Source organism: Cimex lectularius, unplaced genomic scaffold (genome assembly GCF_000648675.2).
Source record: "Cimex lectularius strain Harlan isolate CLEC.00 unplaced genomic scaffold, Clec_2.1 scaffold13, whole genome shotgun sequence".
In the NCBI taxonomy this organism is placed as follows: Eukaryota; Metazoa; Arthropoda; class Insecta; order Hemiptera; family Cimicidae; genus Cimex; species Cimex lectularius.
The window spans coordinates 1,460,540-1,484,756 of NW_019392649.1; the positions used below are offsets into that span (position 1 = coordinate 1,460,540).

Below are 24,217 nucleotides of genomic sequence, written 5' to 3' on the forward strand. Positions count from 1 at the left end.
TAGTCCACGTTCCAGCACAAACATCAATTATTTTTAATAGCCGACGACTGGTATATCGGATAAAAGATTTGCAGATCTAAAAGGACCTTAATGAAGGCTAACACCCTGGGACTAATGGAGCTCAGGGGAGTTGGCAAAGGGCCCTCACAATAACGCCCGGTCGAGGGTTGGAACGAGCTGAGCAACAGGGGCTGTGTACTCTCCTATAAATCATAAGCTATTCTTCATTAGAGCCTTATTATATCTTCTCATTGAAGTAGCATTGACCGTTTCTGAAACCCTTCTTCTCGTTATTTCCCCATCCGTCTTGTACGCTCTTTGTGCTCGGCTACCGTGTAATTTTCTCGGCTTACGGTAAGAAATGCTATTCGGGAATGATTTATTTCACTTAGGCTAATAAGGTGATGCTTTTTAGATTGTAGTTTAAATTAGCAATGTTGTAGCAGTTGCATTTGAATAGAATAGTTGAGAGTTTTTCTATTCTTTTAAATATTTTTTTCATTAGTGCAGTTCGTGAGTGGACATTCCAGACATCTATAAATGCAGCTTTTTGGTTTTTCATTTATTACAAAATATAAAGATCTAAAATATTAGATTAGATTTATTGGAGTAAATAAAGGGTCTTAGGCACTACGTCCATCGAATAGTAATATTGAGCTTTTCCTCTTATTGCTTATAACTCACTGTTTTGCTTCAAACCTTTCGTTAGATTTCTCTATGGGGTCTGTGATTTGTCTATCATTATCATAGTGCGCAGTCTATCCTCACAGGTTTAATCAGCTGGAACCTGCTCAGAAGACGGTTTTTTTATTTAGTTTTCTTCGTCCTGTGAATATAAAACTTTTATTTACTAGGCCTTCACAGCTTCACATCATATATGTGCTGCTATTTTCTGTTTTTGTTCGTAGAACATATACAAACTATCTTCTGCTGGGTTCTGTCAAATACTTATTGAGTCAGTAATGCTAAGACTAACCTGTAGTCGCCCTATGTTCTGTCCCTATTGCTGCGGAAGGGTAAGTTTAGTCAAGATTTTTTTGGCGAAGTTGCAGGTGTTTGACCTAATTCCGTGGTAGAACAGAAGGGTTGCTGGGTTTATTAACCATATTCCAGCCAGTTGCTCTATCTCACGCTGGCACTATTACTTGCGGTTTGGAGTAGAATCAGATACAGCATTTTCCTAGCTTTTTCTCCAGGACAAAGAGGGCCATCGGAACGCGTCGTAAGCTGAAGGATCGAGGTCAGACCGTTAGTTAAACCTGAGTATCACACTGACAATTCAAGTTCAAGAGGTCAAATAACATCCATCAGCGACCCGTGATGAACATGTATTAAAAAAAAGAACAAAAGCATAGATTATAGATTTTTCCATATTGTTCTATTGTTGCAACTGGTCTGCGGTCTAGTTGTCCTCTGGTATGAAGATTTGGGGACATTGAGGGTCTAATTTCTTAGTGGGTTGCTGGAACATAAGTTCATGCAGGACCTGCCAAAAGGCACTTTTTCCTTCTCATGGCGGGGTCTTTTGACGGAGCAAAGTTTGGACTTTACCGGGAATGTAGTACGAGTTCCGACCTAGCCTTTGCTCACGGTCGTCTGGATGACGACAGCAAGCGCACTTTTCATTAAAAAGTGTCATTTTCTGTTAAAATCTTATATTAGATTGAGGTTCATACAGGATCATTTTAAAGATCTTTTTCATCTTCCCATGCCTTGAACACCGCAATTAACGGTATTTTGATACGGCGAGACTGCGTCTGGGATATATGGCGGGTGTAGCGGTAACTCGATCCCATGAAAATACTCTTCTATCTTCTCTCATCAATACCTTTCCTTAGTCCACAGGTCGTCCGTCGACCAGCGAAATTTTTCTGGAACAGGACTCTGCTGTTAACTAAGTCCTGTTTTCGCCTTTCTAAGTTTTCGCAGTTCAGAGTGCAGAGTTCATAGAACAACATGAGAAAACTCGTGATGAATAATTCCAAAAAAAGCACAGCGTGGTTTCTTTTTCACAATTGAATTTTGAAAAGCCATTTGACCACGATCTAGCCTTGACATCATTTTTTAAAATCGTATAGTACATTGTTTTTTTTTTCTTTGATTTTGCAAATTTCTACAATATCAGATCATTGCTAGGTCGTAAGTTCATAAAAGATCAGTCTCGCCCTTTTCACCTTCCCGCAATTAACGGAATGTTGACATACGTCTGGACCATATGGCGGGTGAAGCGGTAGGTCTATCCCATACTCTAACCTTTTTTTGGTTCGTAAGAAAGTGGATGAGTGTTATCTTTCTGGAACAGAATTCTTCCGTTAACGAAATTCTGTGACATGTCAATGTGGCCTACATTCTTTCAAAAATTTTGCAGTTCAGTGTGGAGAGCTCATACATCATCAGTTGCTAAGTCGTGGTGAATAATGCCAAAATTTTATTATAAAAGAATTTTGCGGGTTTGAGCAATATGGCCGTGAAGTAAATGCTAAAACTCGTCTATAGCCATTTTTATCTTTCCCGTGTTATTTCCTGAAACATGAAATAGAAAAAACGTGATACTGTAAATCGGAAAGAATTTTAAACAAACGCCGAATTCACGGTTAATGTAAGAAAATTAAATTTGACTGTATTGTTTCTTTCAAAGACTCTTCGGGTGTGGGTGTCGCGAGAAGTCGAGTAAAAGGGGCGATAAGGATCGGATAAGTGAAAACGGTGAGCCGGAAGCGTAAAGGCGTCTGTATAAAGACGGTGAAAAAAAGTCGGATGGCTGGTGAAGCGAATAATGAAAAGGGAACGGGAAGCTTCACAGATAGATATCTTGTGGCCTATTAGTGGGACACTTGCCACTTCTTCTCTGGTGGTCCAACTCCAAATTACAAACATCTCAACACGATACGCCTTATCCTTTTCAATCAAATCACCGGGGGGAATTTTTTATTCATCTATCAGGGTTGATTGCGCCCACTAGAGCTCTAATGACAATTCGGACCCTGCTCGTTTGACAGTAAATCTTTTTGGAAATATATCGTTCCAGGCGGGTTGTATTTCGGCCTTTCTATCTCTGCCCGGATCGAATTTTATTGCGGTTATATAGTCGGGGGGACGTTAAGACAATTTCTGACGCACGCCTGTGAAGCTTAGGTTTCAGATTCGAGCGAAACTATCTTTGGACACAGCTGTCTTGAAAACTTGAAAAATTAATTCTTCTGAATTGTGAACACGGACAAAAAAAGACTCGTTTCTATAATTTATTTTATGTATGCAAATGCGCGATCCCTTTTTAGAAAAAAGTCGAAAATTTATTTTCAATTATGATAATAAGTCATTTTTCAACCTTACTTTATAGTTTAAAGAGTCCTGCAAATGGTCTAAAACCTCCAACCAACTTACTCTTGGGGATTTTCTATATTTGGCATAAGCATAATATATTCTTTTATATATATAAAAAAATATATAACAAATATGTGTGAAAAAAGGCATGAACAATTTTATTGAAATATACTTTTATCTTTTGATAGATCAAACAAATAAATAGAGCTGTTCAAAACCTTTAATTGTGACAAATCTCTTGTATCTATCGATTATTCGTTGCCTAAATTTTATTAATTTCGTATTATATAGCTATAAATTTAAAAGCGAAGTAATAAAGCCAGGATCTGTAAAAAAATTGTGCCTGAAAAAAATTTTCTGTCTTCCTATCCTCACTGTATTGGTCGGTTTACGGCTTTTTGCCATCTGCAATTTTTTAAAATACAGTTGTGGGTTTTTACTCGCCCTGGCCTAAAAATTTACAACTCGAGGTTGTGAGATCCGTTAAGTTCGTGGGACAAAAACAGCGAGGATAAGCAGACGAAAATGATCGCAAAAATTCTCTACTTTAATACATTGGTCACAAATTTTGAAATTTCTTATTTGGTTCTGGGAGATGATTAATTTGTCATTTTATCGTTTCCGATCGTCAGGTTCTAGCTACCGTGCGGTTTTGACCTGTCAAAGGCCAGTCTTCATTTCAGTATTATCAGTGGTTGTCAGGGAAATAAGCAGGTCGAGTCGCAGTCTCAAACACTTCACTAAGGGTAGTTTAAGAATTAGTATACCTATATTTAGATAGAGATCTAAATTTAGAGAACTAAGGTGGTCAGATTCATTTCGTCATTTTGCCTTCTACAGTGATCCTTAGGGCAAGGTACGGATGGTGAAATCGCGAAACACACCAGAAACAACTAAGCTCTAAGTTTATCAACCAGCAGAATTCAAGAATAAATGTCACAATTTACCTTTTTTGTTTGCATAAATATGTTATTTAAACTTTAACGAACGTAACACACATTTTGAATTATTTGGTTTTGGTTTTCGAGGTGATAATCCTGTAATTTTCTCGTTTCCGATTATCAGGGTCTGGCTACCCTGCGGTTTTGACCTGTCAAAGCGTGTCTCCATTTCTGTATTATCAGTGGTTGTCAGGGAAATAAGCAGGTCGAGTCACAGTCTCAAACACTTTACTAAGGGTAGTTTAAGAATAGGTATACCTAAATTTAGAGAGAGACCTAAATTTAGAGAACTAAGGTGGTCAGATGCACTTCGTCAGTTTGCCTTCTACAGTGATTCTTAGGGAAAAGTATGGATGGCGAAATCGCGAAACACACCAGAAACAATTAAAATGTAAGTTTATCACCCAGCAGAATTCAAGAATAAATGTCACAATTTACCTTTTTTGTTTGCATAAATATATTTATAAACTTTAACAAGTGTAACAAACATTTTGAATTATTTGGTTTTGGTTTTTGCGAGGTGATAATCCTGTAATTTTATCGTTTCCGATCATCAGGGTCTAGCTACCCGGCGGGTTGACCTGTCAAAGACGTCTCCATTTCAGTAGTACCAGTGGCTGTCAGGGAAATCGCGGTTGCGTTTTTGCTTGGGTTTCGAGGAGATAATCCTGCAATTTTTATCATCTTAGCTTCGTGACTCAGATTTCAAACTGTCAAACGCGCCACAACCTCGACTTCTTCCATAGGTCATCTATACAATTCAACGCTTCATAGCTTCGAATTTAACAAAGTTTAATCTTTCAAATTTATATAACTACTAGATTATTGAACAACTGTAGCTTTAAATTGCAATATAAATCGTTTGAGGTTTAGGCTGTCAATCTATCAACTTAACCTATTAATACAATTACATCGGCTATGAATTTTAACTTCGGCCATGATACGTCAACTTGGAATAATAAAATATTTTCGTATTCAGTATGAGTGCGTCTTGTTATTTTGTGAGGGAAAGCTAAGCTACTAATCATGATGACAGAACAAGTGTGACGAGGCGGTGCGAACATACTTCTGACCGTAGATAGAGTCGGGCTAATGGTTCAAGTGAAATGTGACGAATAGCCTCTTTCGGCTCAGATCTGCATTCAAAATTCACTCGGCCTCTAACTTTGTCGAACGTATAAATCTCACCCTATCAGGGCCTTTCACCGGTTGATTTATACACGACGTTTAAACGGGGGATGCTAAATGCTACACCCACCCTGCTAAACGCAAATTAGTGCAATTGTTTACTAGAACAGAACAGGTTTTCTCGGCTTATAAACGTTTAATAGTTTGATGCTGGGTGTTGATCTGTGAATCGGTGAACTCGTGCTGAACCGTCAATGGGTCATTTATTCGGCCGTGTTCACTCAACAAACGAACATACGTGTGAAGACGGACCCAATTAGTGACCCAATGCCTGTTCAGCAGGAGTTTAATAGTTTGTTAAACAGTTAAAACAGAGCTTTTGCACTTTTTCCAGGTCCCAGGACGAAAAGGATAAAAAGGAAGGAGAAAAATGCGGATGACAAAAGGCCGCGTACAGCCTTCAGTGGAGAACAATTAGCCAGACTGAAGACTGAATTTAACGTCAATAGGTAAGCATCGATGCAAATTTTATTTAAAAATATATGTTCATAGTATACATAAATATCTTAGTATGTAATGTTAAAAAGAGAAATCACGGATGATTAAAAAGAGCCAGGTTAACTACCATACACACACACACACACACACACACAAGCAGTATTTTTCGTGCTTCAGACTTGGAAGCAGTTTATGCCCATGAATCGGTCAATTAAAAATTGTTTTGCCCTATAAAGAAAAAAAAAGAAAAAAACTCCTCGCAAGTAAGAGGTCAAGGTTAATTTCAGATGTATGGTGTTTAGTGACCGTTAATTAATGATTATTTTGAGATCGTGAGATGCCGTCTGGTGGGACGTAGGTTTAGAAAAACATTTTCTTTATCGTGCCAACGTTTCGATCTTTATTGAGATCATCTTCAGTTTCACTCTCACCGAGGGGCACTCTCAACACTACATACAATAATGACACTTTTACACAGAAAACAAACACTTTGAGCCCTGAAGATGATCTCAATAAAAATCGAAACGTTGGCACGATAAAGAAAATGTTTTTCTAAACCTACGTCACACCAAACCGCATCTCACGATCTCCAAATAATCACTTTTCTTTTAGTCGACCCAGAACTTTAAGGACTTAATTTATTTACTCGGCTTGAACTTGAAATCATTAATTTGAGAAGTAATGATTGTTGAATTTTTCTTCAGCAATGCGGATTGGTCGTTTTTGATCGTCCTGGTCCACCTATTTTCGCCATCTACGGATTTTATCTACTTATCTATCTAAACAAAAAATTCCACTCTAACTATGACCGAACAATATAGCAAGGATCGGTCGACCAAAATGGTCAGAAACAACCAAGCTACAATGACCACAAGTGAGATCCAGTTGTCATGTCATGTTCGTCTAGCCTGGTTTGAAGCCTGTCAGAAGCGTTTCGCTATATCATTATCATCATTAATTGTCAGGGTAATACGCAGGGAGGAGCACAGACTGACGGAAGATGGCGAAAAGTTGGATCTCATTTCACCTTAATCGTGGGACGTTGTTCTTTCATTGTTGACAGTTCATCAACCAGCAGACCCCAATATGAAATCTCACAATACATCTGGATATATTGTTCCTATCGGTTCTATAACAAAAAGTACTATACTTTAATGGCACTTGTTATCAAGTATCAATGATTTTACAGTAAAAAACCTTTTCAGCAAGGAAAAGCTATAAATTTTATTACATTTTGCTTTTTCTTGAATGAGCCATTGTTTCGAATAATTTTCGACTTGATGCTGTAATTTTATTGTTTGCTGATCTGCTCGGTTTTGGCCTGATATACCGCTGACTACAGAACTTCAGATGGCGAATATAATACAAAAAATGCGAGGATCGGGAACATCCAAGCTACATGTTCATCATCCAGCAGATCTTGAGAATAGATTTCACAAGTTATTTTTTTAACATATTTTTTCTTAAAATCCTTAACAAACTTAATACAAGTTTAAACATCTTTTTTGGGCCTGTGGGGTGATGAATCTGTCATTTTGTCGTTTGTCTGACTACCCTGCTGTTTTGGTCTGTCAGATGCGTTTTGGCGGTTAGCCTTCTTCAAATGTTGACAGGGTAATAAGCAGGCACAGACCGATTGAAGAAGGCGAGAAACCTGTGATTTAAACGTTTCCGATAGTACTGGTCCGTCTACTTTCGCCATTTTTTCCATCTACTGGTTTTATCTATAGACCAAAAATCCACTACTGAAGATGGCTAGAAACCGTAACACTCGTACCAAAACAATAAGGATAGACAGACCCACATGTTATGTAAGACCAAGTTACAAGTTAATTACTGCAGAAGATCGTTTATGTTTTTGGTTAGGATAATTTTTTCTTTATAAACCCCAGACCGTGTTCCGAAAATTTCTTGACATTAACATACTAAACAGGCATTTTTAAATTTCTTCTTTCATTTGGCCAGTTGATGATTCTGTAATTTTGTCGCTTCCGATCATTCGGTGTACCTACCCTATTGTTTCTGTTCTCACAGACACGTTTCGCTGATAGCCATCTTTAGTGGTTGTCAGGGATATAAGCAGGGTAAGGCATAGATCAACAGAAAATTATGAAATGCCGACATATGTCAGACAGACCTAAACAGGGATGATCCGAAACGATCAAATTACAAGTAGTTCATGGCCCAGCAAGCCTCACGAATAAATTTCACAATTTATTTATTTTTATTTATTTGCATAAATATTTTTTTAAAGAACATAGATTTTGATTTTTTTTGCGTCGGAGAATATTCTGTAATTTTGTCGCTTCTGAACATGTTGTTTTGGCTACCCTGCTATTTTTGCTTGTCGTATACGTTTAGGCAGTTCGCTATTTTCAGCGGTTTGGGTTATAAGCAGGGCGGAGCATAGACTGACTGAAGCTGTTTTAAAGTCAAACATGCCTGACAGACCGAATAAATCCCACAATTATTTTTTTAATTTGATTTCTTCTCTTCACCTTGTATAGATACATATTTTTTCTTTTAAACTTTTTATAAAGTAAATACAAATTTTGAACTGTATTTTTGTCGTTTCCGATCACGTTGGTCTGGCTACCTCCAATCGACGAATACGGCCCAACTACATAAGACATCAGGCAAAAGAAGGATTTGTCAGATTAAGATTAAAATCAGATTGTAATTATAAAAGTAAAATCTTTCATGAAAAAAGAATAATTAGTGAAGAACCACGATATGATAGTTTTGTCGGTGTCATCTTGAATATTGTTTGATTGATTTTGAATTGATTCATGCTTGAATTATTTGTCCATTTTTGTATATCAGGATTTGTTAAATAACTAAATAATGTTTTTCAATCAGGTACCTGACGGAGAGAAGACGGCAGGCCCTTGCTGCGGAGCTCGGGCTGAACGAAGCCCAGATCAAAATTTGGTTCCAGAACAAAAGGGCCAAGATCAAGAAAGCGTCCGGATCTAGAAATCCTTTGGCTCTTCAGCTCATGGCGCAAGGTCTCTACAACCACTCGACAGTTCCCGTCAAGGACGACTGAAAAAGAAGAAAAAGAAACAACAGACAAAACGGGCTACCGAGTTCCACACGATGACACCGACGATTGGACAATTGTGTGAAACTTACAAGCTTGACAAGTCCATACCTTTTCTTTTAAGTTAGTCTGTACAACCAAATCGGCAAATTGTTTTAAGTTGTGTAGATGAACAAGAAAAATGTACTGGTGGCCAGTGCAAATTATTATTTATAATTTATTCCTCCTAAACTTGATGATTAATTGGATATAGAAAAGCTCAAAAACATTTTTTTTAACTTAAAAATTACCTCAGATTATTCAAAAATTGATACGTCCAAATTTTCTGTATTAACAGATTATTATTATTATTTACTCACATTACAATAAAATAATAACATTCCAATTTGTAATATTGTATTAAAATTGAATTGCCAGTTAAAAAAAAGACAGTCATTAAAAAACTAAAATTTCGTCGGTGCCTTATTTTGAAAGCAATACTTTTTAAGGTGAAAAAATTTATTTTGTCCGAATTAATTGAAATTTGAATTCTTTGCTTTTGATCGAAATTTTAAAATTTATTTTGACGGACCAAAATTAAACTATTTCACACTAACGCATTCCCCCGAGTGGCCCGTTGTTCTCTCAATATTCCTATTATAATTTTAATAATTATATTTTTTTCCATTGTACATAGTTGTTTGTATTGTAAATTGTTTAGAGTGCAATATTGTCATTCTTTGAAGTTAAAAAGAGCTGCTTAAATTGTTAAGCGTTTTTCATTCTCTCTCCACCATCTGTACAACTATCTACTTCGCGTGTAATGTAGTATACGATTATTTCTGGAAAGACAATTTAAAGCAACAAGTTTGTATATTGGTACAAATGAAATATTGTAAATAAACTTGTATTTAAACTTCATGTGTTATACTTTTTCCTACCAATCCCTTTAAACGTTCTTTTACTCCTGCAATCTGTATAACAAATAAATCATACCTTAAAAATTGATGAAACATATTTAACAACGTATTATATTTAGGGGGAAAATACCTCCCATAAGAACATCTTAGACATTAATTTAAAAAAAAAATAGGATTCCATAAGTGCGAATAAATGATACACAGTAAAGGATCACGAAGTCACATTAAAAGATTCTGAAAGACAACTCTTTTAAGTCACATCTCCTTATTAGATGAAACTTTAAGAGCGTCATGCATTCCTTGTCAAATAAAAAAATAAGCGGTGACATTCCTCAGATTCATTACAGGATGGAAGTTTCAATCGCTCTTCCTTTTAGCAAGGAAATAAAAAAGGCATTGGGATAGATTGAAATCACCCAAGAAGGCAGGGAAAACCATTGATAAAATGTTGCAGTTCTGTTTGTTTAATTAATTAGATGTGATGGTAACGCAGATAACGCAAATAAAAATCAGAAATATTTAATTTTAATTTAATTGTATTAAGACTGAACAAGTTTATATGTACTTTTTGGGATGAAAAACTTACTTACTGCTTAAAGTACTTAAGCTTATCCTCGTATTGGGTTGTCCGGAAAATAATGCAGGATTTTGGTATTAAACAAAAAAAAAGAAACTAGTTACTTTAAAGCAATGTTCTTTAATCAAAATAATTTCCCATNTGACAATCATACAAATGAGTAATCCTGTAAACGTAAACAGAATATTTTATATAGATTTTTTTTAATGAAAACTTAAAATCCTGCATTATTTTCCGGACAACCCGATAGTTTGGCAGTTAGCAATCTTCACTGGCTGGATTTAAGCACGACGAGTCACCTGCACAAACGACTGAAGTTGATCGAAAAGCCGTCTCACATCCAAAAACAGCGAGTACATAAACCAAAATGACCAGAAATGACCGATCTACATAAAATATAAATCCTTAAGTAAGTTATTGGTTGAGATTAAAAAAGTCAGTGTCACGAGCGGGATTCGAACCCACGACCTTCGGGTATACAGGGCGAGTCATTTTTTGACGCACCATTGGAAAATCAAAGCGGGTGCGTTTAAATCTGACTCGAGGCTTATTCCTTTGATTAATACGTGAATAAAAGAAAGTGAGTCAATTTTCAGTGCACCATTGGAAAATCAACGTGGGTGCGTTTAAATCAGACTCAAGGCCAATTTCTTTTGATTTTTACACATTAAAAAAAGGAAGTGAGTCAATTTTCGGTGCACCATAGAAAAATCAACGTTGGTGCGTCTAATTATGACTCGGCACATTTTATTTTGTTAGCCTCGTACCAAAAAATAGGCGAGCCACTTTTCGACGCACCATTCGTCACAAATTAATTTTAGTAGGTTGGAAGGAAAATAAACAAAACCAATATTATTAAAACATTATTCAAACAGTATGTAAAAATTTAAAAAAATTCTTCATTTTTTCTGGTAAAGTAAAAAAATAAATAAATAAATGTAACAATCTCCTTTGTTAGCAAATCAAAAATGTTCAAAATCGTTATACTAATTGTTCCAACAGACCTCCATTTGCTGCAACACAGTAGCCTAGTCTATCGTAAAACGATGATCGGACGAAAAAAATACTCTAAAACCTTAATCAGATTAATTTGTGAAGATTTTTTTTAAATTTTTACATTGTGTTTGCATAATGTTATAATAATGTTGGTTTTGTTTATTTTCCTTCCAACCTACTAAAACTAATTTGTAACGAATGGTGCGTCGAAAAGTGACTCGCCTATTTTTTGGTACGAGACTAACAAAATAAAATGTGCCGAGTCATAATTAGACGCGCCAACCTTGATTTTCCAATGGTGCACCGAAAATTGACTCACTTTCTTTTATTAACGTATTAATCAAAGGAAATAAGCCTCGAGTCAGATTTAAACGCACCCGCGTTGATGTTCCAATGGTGCGTCAAAAAATGACTCACCCTGTATACGCCGCTCCTTTAGTGAAGATATACATTATTTTATTTATTAAATCCATTAGATTTCGTGGTCCGATTGACCAAATAACTTCTTTCAATTAAGTAATCTTTATTTAAGGTATTGGTTGAGATAAAAAAAGTCAGTGTCAGGAGCGGGATTCGAACCCACTACCTTCGGCTAAATATGCCGCTGCTCTACCACTTGAGCTATCATGAATTCGATCCACTCGGACACCAACTCCCCATCTCATCATCACCTTTTTAATTTTCCCTTCTTTTTGCTATTTTTCCTTTTTATCTCAACCAATACCATATTTAAAGATTAATTAATTGAAAATAATGTATTTGTTCAATCGGTCCACGAAATCAATTTAATAAAATATAAAACAAAATGCATCAGATCAAAATAAAAATCATTGAATTCATATAGCAGATGATTTTTTTCAGTTTTCCATCTACAGTGGTTGTCAGGGTTATAAGAAGGGTGAGGCACCGAAAGCAGATAAAGTTGTGAAAACCTGACAAGCGCTTGACAATCCAAAAAGTAATACATAACGCACAAAACGACTACTCATTTCTTAATATAATTATTAAATACTAATATAGCTTATAAATTCTTAACATTATCAAAAAATATAAACATTTTTTCCATCTGCAATGATTGTTGTGAGGAACCTATTGCTCAACTTCCTAAATAGCTAATATACAATAATAAAATTGTTTTTGTGGCAATTGTAATGTTCAGTGATTGTCAGGCCTATAAGGATGGTGAGACACGGATGCATGTATTAATGCCATTATTGTCATTGAGGGAAATTCGCGAGTGTAGACGGACCCAGAAAGTGACCTAGTGCCGCGAAAGGCGGAAAGGGTTGATGCATGGCGAAATAAGGTTATAACCAGAGTGAGGAACTCAAACCAACCACATTTCTTAATATTATTATAAATACTAATATAGCTTCAAAATTCTTAATACAGTGACCCACAGATTCGTTCACAGCTGAATGCAAATTGGGTTATATCATTATTTACTTTTCAAAACAATTGTAGGACATCAAATAACCGTAGTTTTTTTAATAATTTTATTTATCTTAACACAAAAAACACCCAAAAAATTAAATTGTTCCTTTATAATGATTATTAAAGTAATAGAAAAGAAATTACCGTGTGCGAACTATAATATGATTGTGTCATAGAAAGTCCTTTAATATTTTGTTTGTCCTCCTTTGGCTTTCAAAACTGCATCAGTCCTTCTGGACATACTTCTTACGATATTTCTGTACTGTTCTGGATCAATTAGGTCCCATTCAACTTGAGATTTTTCCCCAAGTTGATCGAAGTTTGAAGCGACTCCTGCTGCATCGGCTAAACATTTGTTAGTTTTCTCCACAAGTGCTCAATTGGATTAAGGTTAGGTGACTGTGGGGGCCATTCCACGGCATTAAAACCACGATCATCAAGCCAATTTTTGGTCGGCAATGGTTTCTTCACTTCCCGTCGCTCTTAATCCGGCCTCATCAAACATCTCCGTTTGTTTCAGCACTGACATCCATATTATCATTATCACGCGGCCTACGCTGGGTTTGGACAGCATTGTCAACCTGTCCTGATCGAACTGAGCGCGTAGATACAACGCCTTTTGGCCTCGGAAAATTTTGTTTTTAAAACCACTCCTCTTCTTTTTAAAACAACTGTCGTAAATTCCGGAAGATCTTTCAGGTTTTGTTATTACCCCAATAATAACAATTTATATTTTTTTGAAATCTCTCGATAAAGAAGTCTTTCTTGTAGAGATTTTATTATTTGATCTTTCAAAAATGTTGAAAATGGGTTCAAATAGTAATTAAACGGAATAATCATAAACATTAAGGAAAGGAAATATTTTCAATATGTAAGAAAAATAACTAAATTGGTGATACCTGATAACAAATTTGAGACGAATTATTGAATGGTTTTTGCGAAATTTGCAATGAAGTAACCCGAGTCACAAAACTGTTCACCTGAAGACTCATAATAAACTGGCTCAATTCAAAGGTATAAACATAAATAAAGATTATTAGGGTGAATGTTTGTTTACCAACAGTTCAACGAACTCAATCCTATTGCTGTTGTCTGGATTAAAAAATACGGGATTTGCAAACTAGAGATAATAGAAAATTGTTTACTGATGTGAATGTTTTGTCACTGTATATTGTCACTGTATTATCAAACAATATAAACATTTTTTCCATCTGCAATGATTGTCTAGGTTATAAACAGGGTGAAGAACAGAAACCTATGTCTTAACGTCCTAAACAGCTAATATAACATAATAAAAACAAAAAATTGGAAATTATATATACGTTCAGTGATTGTCAGGCCTATAAGGGTGGTGAGGCACGCATGCATGTATTAACACCATTCAGGGAAATTTGCGAGTGTAGACGGACCCAGTAAGTGACCTAGTGCCGCGAAAGGTGGAAAGGGTTGATGTATGGCGAAGTAAGATTATAATCGGGATGAGGAACACAAATCAACCACTGATTTCATAGTACAATTCTCAGTTTACTAAGTAAAAACGTACGTACTTTTAGCATTTTTCTATCCATATAAACAGGTGAGATACGGAGATAAGTCTAGTTAAGGCGAAATATCGACGTGCATCAGACAGACCCAAAAAGCAAAGATAGCCAGACTAAAACGCTTAAAAATATAAAAGAATGATTTGAAAAAAAAAAAAAAAAAACATCGTTCCTATATCAAGCATCCGGAGACATCCTCTTCATTTTTTTGGTGCATTTGAACTATTGATAGTTTAATTTGTATGATAGCCTTCGACAAACAGTTGGTCATTCGGTTTTTACAAATGTTGTATATTTATTTTTTATTTATTTATATTTTTTTTACGAGGGTTCGCAACAGGAGAGGTCATATAAACTCTCAGGATGCCGGTGTTTTTGAAAAAAAAGCCCATTTGTAAGTATGTCGGGTTCGAATGCAGGGCCGCTGGATTCGAACCCGGGACCTTTACATTACAGTGATGAGCGCCGTGTCAAAGACTAAACCTTGCGGCCACCGACGCCCCCAGATGTTCTCTAAAAATAACTAATCCAATTCTTCTTATTTTTTAAATTTGTAAACAGTTTTATTCAATCATAGAAATATATCAAGGCACGTGAAAAATACATGAAGTTACTTAAGCCTGAAATTTTAATTTTTTAAAATATCAAATTCTTGATAAATAAAACTAGTTGACGTCAAAAACGTTTTATTTAATTATCCGTATAAATAAGTCAAAGGGGGGGATTTCAAGCTAATTCGTCAAAGCACGCAACCACCAAGAAAACATGGAGGAAATAAAGATTTGAAGATTATCACTATAATGACTCTCGACCCAGCCGTTTCAATGGCGTTATCGGACTGCTCAATTAATATCGGATGACGGATGTCCAACGTGGAATTTCACCCTAATTTACCCAAAAAGCATTATGCAACTTCAATTTTTTTAAATTTACAATCGCTATATTTGATTTACGAGGAAGGGTTTGGTGCGGGTTTTTTTTGATAGTCTACTTCGGATGAGGTTACTTCAAGCTGATGATTTCATTTCGTTCGAAAATTTTGGGCAAGATGACTTGCGAAAACTTTGCGGCCTTTTGGATGATTGTAAAATCAGTGTAAATTAAAAAAATAATTGTTTAATTATTTTTATCAGCTTTATTCTTAATTTTATAATTACTCAATTAATTATTCACATTTTTTTTCGAAATGAAAAATTTGTGTCACAGGCGGGATTCGAACCCACGACTTTCGGCTAAACACGCCGCTGCTCTATGAATTTTCCTTGGGTTCTACCTTTAAGTGTCTTAGGAATTTAAATGTTATTTTTTCTTCGATCCAATCATTTGCGACTTACTGATTCATTTTTTCAAATTTGTAAATTAAACTAATTCTTAAATTATTATGTATAAATATTAATTATTTTGCTATTATTTTTTAATTACTCGAATAATTATACAAATTTTTTCGATATGAAAAATTAGTGTCACAGGCCGGATTCGAACGCACGTCTTTCGGCTCAATACGCCGCTGCTCTACCCCTTGAGCTACCAAACTTCCCATTTCGACGCCCCGTTTTATTCCAATAGTAATTCTGTCACCAATTACATAACACATACACTTCTAGTTACAATTGGAATAAAACGGGGAATCGAAATGGGAAGTTTGTGGCATGGGCGATCGAAATCACGGTAGCTCAAGTGGTAGAGAACGGCGTATTTAGCCGAAAGTCGCGGGTTCGATTCCCGCCTGTGACACAAATTTTTCATTAAGAAAAAAATATGTATAATTAATTAAGTAATTAAAAATATAATAGCAAAATAATTAATATTTATACATAATAATTTAAGAATTAGTTCAATTTACTAATTTGAAAAGACGAATCGATAAGACGCAAATGATTGCAGAAAAATAAAATTTAAATTCATAAGACACTTAAAGGCAGAAACCAAGGAAAATTAATAGCACTTATTTCTAATACAGTCCTGTAAATGATTAATGTCATATGTCACACTTTTTTTGCTTAACTTTTGTCAAAACGATATTTAGAAGTATTTGGGCCAGGGGTACACCGACGTCAATTACAACATCAAAATTCATCAGACGGCGGCCAATCAAAAAGCGGTTAACTTTTATATCAGTCGGGGAAAAAAGAAAAAGCTCCTTGTCGGTTTGGCCTTAAAAGGTGAACTGAGGTATTTCCTGGTGGTTAATCTCTCATAACGCTTCTCTCCGAAACACCACCGATAATCCTAAAAGGGTCTCCTTCAATAACGAAGAGAAAGAGAGAATGAGATGGAGAGAGAAAGAGAGAAGTGAGACATTCCGGGAATACTCTGAAGAATCGGTCCTTGGAGTACTGTGAGTCTTCATTACCACTCCGACTAATTAACCGGTCCAAAAGGAGCTCGTTAAATTTTTTTAAGGGTCGACCCATCGTCCATCCGCCCCGCACTGGCTTCCTATGGCTTAGCTTTTTATTAAATTATTTTATTACCGAAAGCCTATAAGACACTGGACTTGAGTTTAAATGGACAATACGAGTTTACATGATAATTATGAATATATTTACGTTTATATACGCAGAAGTACCTCTGCAAAACCAAGTTCACCTGAGAACGAAAAAAGCATATAGTACTGCCCCTACTTTGTCCCACAGATTGATTAGCACACCTCATACCAACGTTGTTCCTCAATCCAGCTTCAGCATGGAATGAAGCACAGGATAGATGGTAAATCTAGGTATATTCGATATACACTCTTTCTAACACACTCCGGTATTTGCTTACATATTGGACCTGCTTGAGGCAGGAAAGACGAGGCATAAGTATCAAGAATAAGATAATCGACAGTTTCTCTCCAGTATTGAGGATCATGCATCGACGTTTCAACCAGATGTCTGCATCAACTAAGTAATGACTGGCTCCACAGAGTGAACAGTCCGCAGCATTCCGACTGGATGTGGCCAATCTGTCCCTGCTTTTGTGTTGCGAAGGAACAAACATTTTGCAGCAGGAGTGAAAGAATAACTCTCTGAGAATGACAAAAACACTTATAGTACAGCTTTCTGTAGTGGACAAACTACCTGCCTAATATATGAGAGAGAGCGAGAGAGAGAGAGAGAGAGAGAGAGAGAGAAATGAAAAAACAGGACACTTATACATCTGGGAAGAATAATTCAGTCGATTGCACTTAACTACGGAACTAGGAAGGTACAATAATGCATGGGGATCTCAAATCCCGCTTCCTAGTTAGGATCCTGCATCATCATCATTTCTAAAAAACATTTGTACTTTACGTGTGTGGTTTTAGTGACCGATAGTTAATTATTATTCAGAGATCGTGAGAGCAACACGACAGACAAGAATGACACGTCTACACGGAAAACAAACACTTTGAGCCCTGAAGATGATCTCAATAAAGATCGAAACGTTGGCACGATAAAGAAAATATTTTTCTAAAACCTAGGTCATACTAGACCGCATCTCACGATCTCCGAATAATCGTTTGTACTTTACTTCGCAATTTCGATCTGGTCCAACCTTCTCCTAAACTGTTCCATTCAACCATGTTTAAAAATTATAAGATGGTGTGTCACTCGATGGTGCTCTACGCTTCCCAAGGGGTTCTGGTATTTGTATCAAATTAGTTAAAATTTTGTCAGCTCCTGATTTTCGCACCCATTTGCTCTACTCGTTAAAATTCCACATTAACAAGTCTGATGTGATATGATTGAGCACGACTTGTTAACAAGTCCTCTTTGGAAAATTCTTTCGTAGATTCGTTTCTCTTTTACCCCTAATTGTTTAGACTTGGTTGGATTTTGCTAAGAGTGCTCTAGAATCACATAAATAGTTCTTAGAGCAGTTTATGTACTGTTTAAGTGATTTTTTCCCCGACCATCCCGGAAACATTCTTTACAACAACCTGTAAAGTCTCAACGGACTATAAAGAGAGGAAGAACCAGGCAGAGCATAAGATACAATGATGTGCTATATGGCTGCAAAACAAACGAAGGAACCGGATCGGGTATTTTTTGTGCAAACCCAAGAAATGAGCAATCAAACTCATTAGGTTAGTTATACTTCGGTTTTCCAAGCAGAAATACATGCTTGTGTCCTAGAAAATCTTAAAAGAGGTTATACTGGAAAAAAATCTTCATACGATCAGATAGCCAAGCAGCTATTAAAGCATTAGCATGTAAAACAATCACATCGAAATTGGTCAGAGAATGCATCCAAATTCTCCAAAACCTGGGGAAACACAACGACCTGATGATATCTTGGGTGCCAGGGCACAGAGGAATTTGGTTAACGAAAAAGCAGACACGCCAAAAGAGGATCTGCAAGACCATAAATAAGCCCTGAACCTCTACTTGGGATAACAACAAACAAATTCTAAACAAATTTAGAATCCTCCATGGCAGAATGGATCCGATAAAACAAAAAGAGAAGTGGATAAACTCTAGCGGCGCTAGACACAGCACACTTATGATGAAGCAACCCTCACCAAGGCTGACAAACTCACTGCTGAAATTGGAGAGTGCTAGACTCAGAGGAGTGGTAGGACTACTAACTGGTCTGAAAAAACATCTACACAACATGGCCATATACAATGATATGGTACACAGATGGCTCCAAAACAAACGAAGGAACCGGATCAGGCGTTTTCTGTACAAGCCCAAAACATGAGCAATCAAACTCATTGGGGAAATACACTTCGGTCTTTCAAGCGGATATACATGCAATCAATGCTTGTGCCCTGGAAAATCTTAAAAGAGGTTACACTGACAAAAAATCCTCATAAGATCAGATAGCCAAACAGCAATTAAAGCATTAGCATGTAAAAGAATCATATCAAAATTAGTCAGTGAATGAATCCAAAATCTTCAAAACCTGGGGAAACACAACAACCTGATGAGACCTTGGGTGTCATGTCAGGGAACAGGGGAATTTTGGGTAAAGAGAAAGCAGACAGACTGGACAGAGGAGGATCTGCAAGACCATACATAGGCCCCGAACCTATTCTTGGGACAACAAAAACAAATATGGAATCCTCCATCACAGAATGGATCCAAGCAAAACAAAAGCAGAAGTGGGTAAACTCTAGCGGGGCTAGACATAGTAAACTTATGATGAAACAACCCTCACCAATACTGGCAAAAACACTGCTGCAATTGGACAGGGCCAAACTCAGAGGAGTCGTAGGACTACTAACCGGTCACTGGCATCTGAGAAAATATCTACCCAACATGGGTATATACAGCAATGATCCTATTTGCAGATTATGTAATGAGGAGGAGGAAAGAGCCACTCATATCATCTTCGAATGCGAAGCAACAGCTCAATGGAGATTTAACCTAACATACGAAAAATATCTAGGGAATGAAATTGTAACAGCGAAAGTCAATGACCTGATACTTTTAAAAAGAAGGATTGAGCCTGTTACACTGAACTAGGAAACTAGGAAGGTACAATAAGCCGGAAGGTAGCAGTGCCTGGGGAGCACAAACCCCGCATCCTGTTATCCTGATTACCATCCCCCGACCATCACCACCAGTAGACAGTATTGTAATCAATGATGTACTCATTTATTCACAGAATCTGTCGACACAAATCTTTAAAAAATGACTTATACTCGCTGAAAATAACGCGTAACAAAGATGAATTTAAGTACGCCTAGCTAGAAAATTCAAAAGCGCACTACTCTAAATTGTTAATGTATACAAGTCTAAACATAAATTTATTACCAGACTCGTATGAAACGCCTTTTGTTTCCCCCGGCTCTTTACGCATATCTCCGCCTCCCCCGAGCACGGCCGAGTCTAACAAGCGAAAACAAGGATCATCAGGGATGATTATATCGGAGAGTTGGGTAAACATGTGTCACCGCGGTGGTTGGGAAGGATCGGGCTAAGATATCAATCACCCTACTAGCGGATGTGAAAACATGGCGGTTTAACACCAGCTAAGGGGTCATTGCTTAATTGTGTACACGGACTCGACTTGTGTGGTCCTTTCCCCTACAGACCAATCAGAAAATGTTATTCCGCACAGGTTCAGGATAAATGGGCTTTTATCCATTTCCCCCCTATTTTTCAGAATTGACCTGGATAAAATTTTTGACATTTATTTTACAACCGTATTTATAATTTCGTAATTTAATTTGACAAAATATAAACCTTGAAAAATGTGTGAATTCAAGATTACGCGAGGTAATGAACTTGCATGCTTTTTCAACAAGGGTCAACCTTCAGGACAAACGGGATAGGCACTCGACGTCAAATGATGTTTGTAATGAACACTAAGGTCCCGTGACACATCGGATGATCTGACTTAAAGAGCATGGGAGTTAGGGATGACACTCTTCAATCTATATATCGAAAGGTGCATATCGGCTTCACCGATTTATCGTGAAAAATATATCGATATATTTAATTTTAGGTACATTACGACTCCATATGAGCTAGCCCAAATGGAAGACAAGAAGAATATTAGGGGTATTCACGATGTTTGTAAGATGTTAACTCGAATAGTGAAATGTCCAGTAAGATTGTGAACGCCTCCTTCTTTTCTTAGCATGTTAAACGTTAATTTTTCAGCAATGCTGCGCGTGGCGACTGGCAGAACCAAAAATAAAGCTATGACAGGCTTTGTTAAGGTTTTGTTTTGTGTTAAATTGTAAGATGCCAGAAGTTAGTAAAAAAAGAAAATTAATCAACTCTTTCAATCAAAATGCTCTTTCTATGTACGAAAAGTACTAACCAATGACCTTCAATTCATGCCGACATACATAACTTGTATCATAACGTCCAACTGCCTACAACTTCATAGGTTAGGGCATGTATCTTTTATGAATGAGAGTATAACGGCAGGTCAGAAATTAACAAAAGAAATGTATTGGTCTGATTTAATTAATGCGTATTAAAGAATAAAAATACGTGTAAACAAAAAACAGCTGTTAAATTCATTGGCTGCCATGTTGGTTACCTACGCCCTAACGGATAGTAATGTGACTGCATTTTCGACCTAACACCTAACATTGGCTCTGACCTGTTAGATCGAGCAATGTCAACTAGCCGATTCTTAGAAGTCTACGTCAACATTTTTCTCGCTCTAACACGACCTAACAGAGTTAACAGGGTAACACAAAGATCGTGAATACCCCTAATATCCATATGAGCTAGCCCAACCGGAAGAAAAGAACGCTATGTTAGTCAGAAAAAATATATTCATGGTTGTGAATAATTATATAATTCTTATTAATTAGCAATAAAAATATATAAAATAAACTAGATTAAGTTAATTCATATTTGTTTAGTGGTCATAATTGACCATATTAATTATTCCAATTAATTGTTCTTTTTATCTGAGGTTTTTGGTTGAGATGAAAAAGTAGTAGAGCGGGATTCGAACCCACAACCTACGGATATGAAAATATGGCAAAAAGAGGGAAAATTCGAACGGTTGTAGCGGTGTAGGAAGAGAAGTTGGTGTCCGAGGGGATCGAAGTCACCTCAGCTCAAGTGGTTAGAGCAGCGGTGTATTGAGCCGAAGGTCGTGGGTTCCAATCCCCCTCGTGACACTAATTTTTCATCTCAACCAAAAACCATGGATAAAAAAATAATTAATTGAAATAAATAGATTAAAGTTATAAAAATTAAGCTTTTTATGCTTTTCGAGCATGTTTTACAAGTTGCCACTTGTTTTCCTTTTTCTGATGGGTTAAAATATCTCCAAACATCACTTTTTTGATTTTTTCCCGGGGAAGGTATGATCATAAAAACGTTTGTTGAAAATTGTACGCAGAAACGTTGATAAAAACGAAGAAGGCAGGATGATAAGTTAGGTTTACCCACGAACCACGGTTTATACACAATTAAAATTATATACATACATCGACGTCTCATACTATACGGCAGTCTCTAAACCAATTTGACGCACTGACAGGGATATTTTTTAAAATCATTTATCTAATAATAAAACAGAAAAATTTTCGTAAATTAATTTTTTTCGTAAATAAAAAACGAATATATCGATACATTTCAACGAATATTTCATTTATATTTCTAGTAGTTATACTCGATGTATGTAGAAATATGTCGGTATGTATTGTATATCGATAAATTGTTGCTATCCTTCTTGGAGTCTTGAGAAATTCCAGCAAGTATGGTGTAAGAGTTTCAGGGATGTCAGGCAATTAGCACCCGAACAGATACTTAAGCAATGTCAAGAAATAAGTTGTCTAGTGGGACTGACGGTCGGAAACCAAATTGATGATGATATATTACGGTTATAGAGGATACGACCTAAATTTCAATAATTTTGGTCATTATAAGAAACAAGCTGATTAAAACGATATTAAATCACAGCAGGATGGTTATTTAGTTATCAAGATACTTAGCATGGATGATTACTATAATTACAGAAATTTAGGATTTAGCAGTCAATAAATAGCAGATTGATTGAGACAAGTGTCAAATATGCAAACAGAATTCGACGTTGAATCCACGGACAAATTAATCCATTGTTTGATCTCTTTAATCCGTTTATTCTTACTGGTTCTCAACCGTATTCCTCAATTTCGTTAATAAAGATGGCGTGAATGTGAAGTCTTGTTTTATTTTCTTTGATATAGTACAGGGTTTTTAAACATGTGAATCTTTAATTTTTGGCAACAACCAAAATTTGTAGCTCAATTTAACATATTTTTTTTTTAAAGAGGCTTTTAATTTTTTTTATGGCTGGCAAAAATCAATGAGGATAGCTGCCCGTCATGTGGTGCTGTTATCAGAAACCGAACAAATGGGCTCCCTAAGAGTGGATCATTCCATTTAAAATAAAAGCCAGTGACGGCCGGTTGTTCGGAAGCTCTTAGCTGGAAAAGCCCCTCCAGTTGGGGACTTCCAATTCCATCTTCGGTACTTTGCCGGGAAAGTCAGACGGAAATCATGTCTGTCCTTTTAGTTTCGCGGCGCTGATCCGTCCGTCGGAAGGTGCAAGTGCTGAAGAAACTCGTCGTGCTCCTTAAGGATTGAGACGTTTTTCTACTTGTGAACTTAAGAGATGAGCACCATTTTCTCGTAAGCAGATTGCGTCGTCCCCACCTTGTTAAAAACAAACGTATCATAAAGCCACGCGCCAGGTGCGGACGAAAAGAACCTCATCATCATTTAGGCGATGCGATCCCCACTGGAAACTACTGCTCATATTAACGAATCACCCATTTCTGTACTGCTGGAGATGACATCTCAGAAAGTGGTTGATTGAAAGTCTTAGGAAAGTTTATTTCAGTATTTGAATTAGGAAATACATCCTCATTTCAAATTACAATAACAATTATGCTGATAATGTAATAAATTTATTTGTCTTTGGAATTTCATTTTCTGTTAAAAAAATCTTCTATTTGCGCTTCCTCAGCCAATATTCTTTCTATAAACCAAAGTACCAACAAGTACCAGGTACTTCATTTCTAGTATAGAATGTTTGACTTCGTTCACCGTAAATTCAACCCTAAATTAATTTGATTGAGTTATTGGTTTATTCAAGCTCAATTCTGCACATGCAGATATATGTGTAAAACCGAACCTCGAGGTCACGATTCACGCACCACTATGAGTTTTTGGTGGTCCGGGGTCAGACCTTGGTCTTATCAAAATTAATTTTTTTAGGGACTATCGGCAACAAGGTCATTTCATACATCTATTCAATTATATATACATATAATTTAAAATTAAAAAAAAATCTATGCACACAGAAATATCCTTTTTTACTCTAAGAATGGGGGATGCAAATATTCTCTGCTGTGCTCGAGTACAATTTTCAAATCGGACGGCAAATCTCTAATCGCTTGGAACCAA

The 24,217-nt window shown here is 36.4% G+C and overlaps 1 protein-coding gene across 1 annotated transcript in view; it reads left to right on the forward strand.

The window, feature by feature from the left end:
* LOC106664665 (segmentation polarity homeobox protein engrailed-like) overlaps positions 1 to 9,263 on the forward strand; it is a 118,898-nt gene extending 109,635 nt beyond the window's left edge. The window contains exons 3-4 of the mRNA XM_014390598.2: positions 5,788 to 5,902; positions 8,751 to 9,263. Coding sequence (XP_014246084.1) covers positions 5,788 to 5,902; positions 8,751 to 8,940 — 305 coding nt within the window. The 3' untranslated portion in view covers positions 8,941 to 9,263. The remainder of the gene's footprint in view (positions 1 to 5,787; positions 5,903 to 8,750) is intronic.
* Positions 9,264 to 24,217: the final 14,954 nt, after the last annotated feature.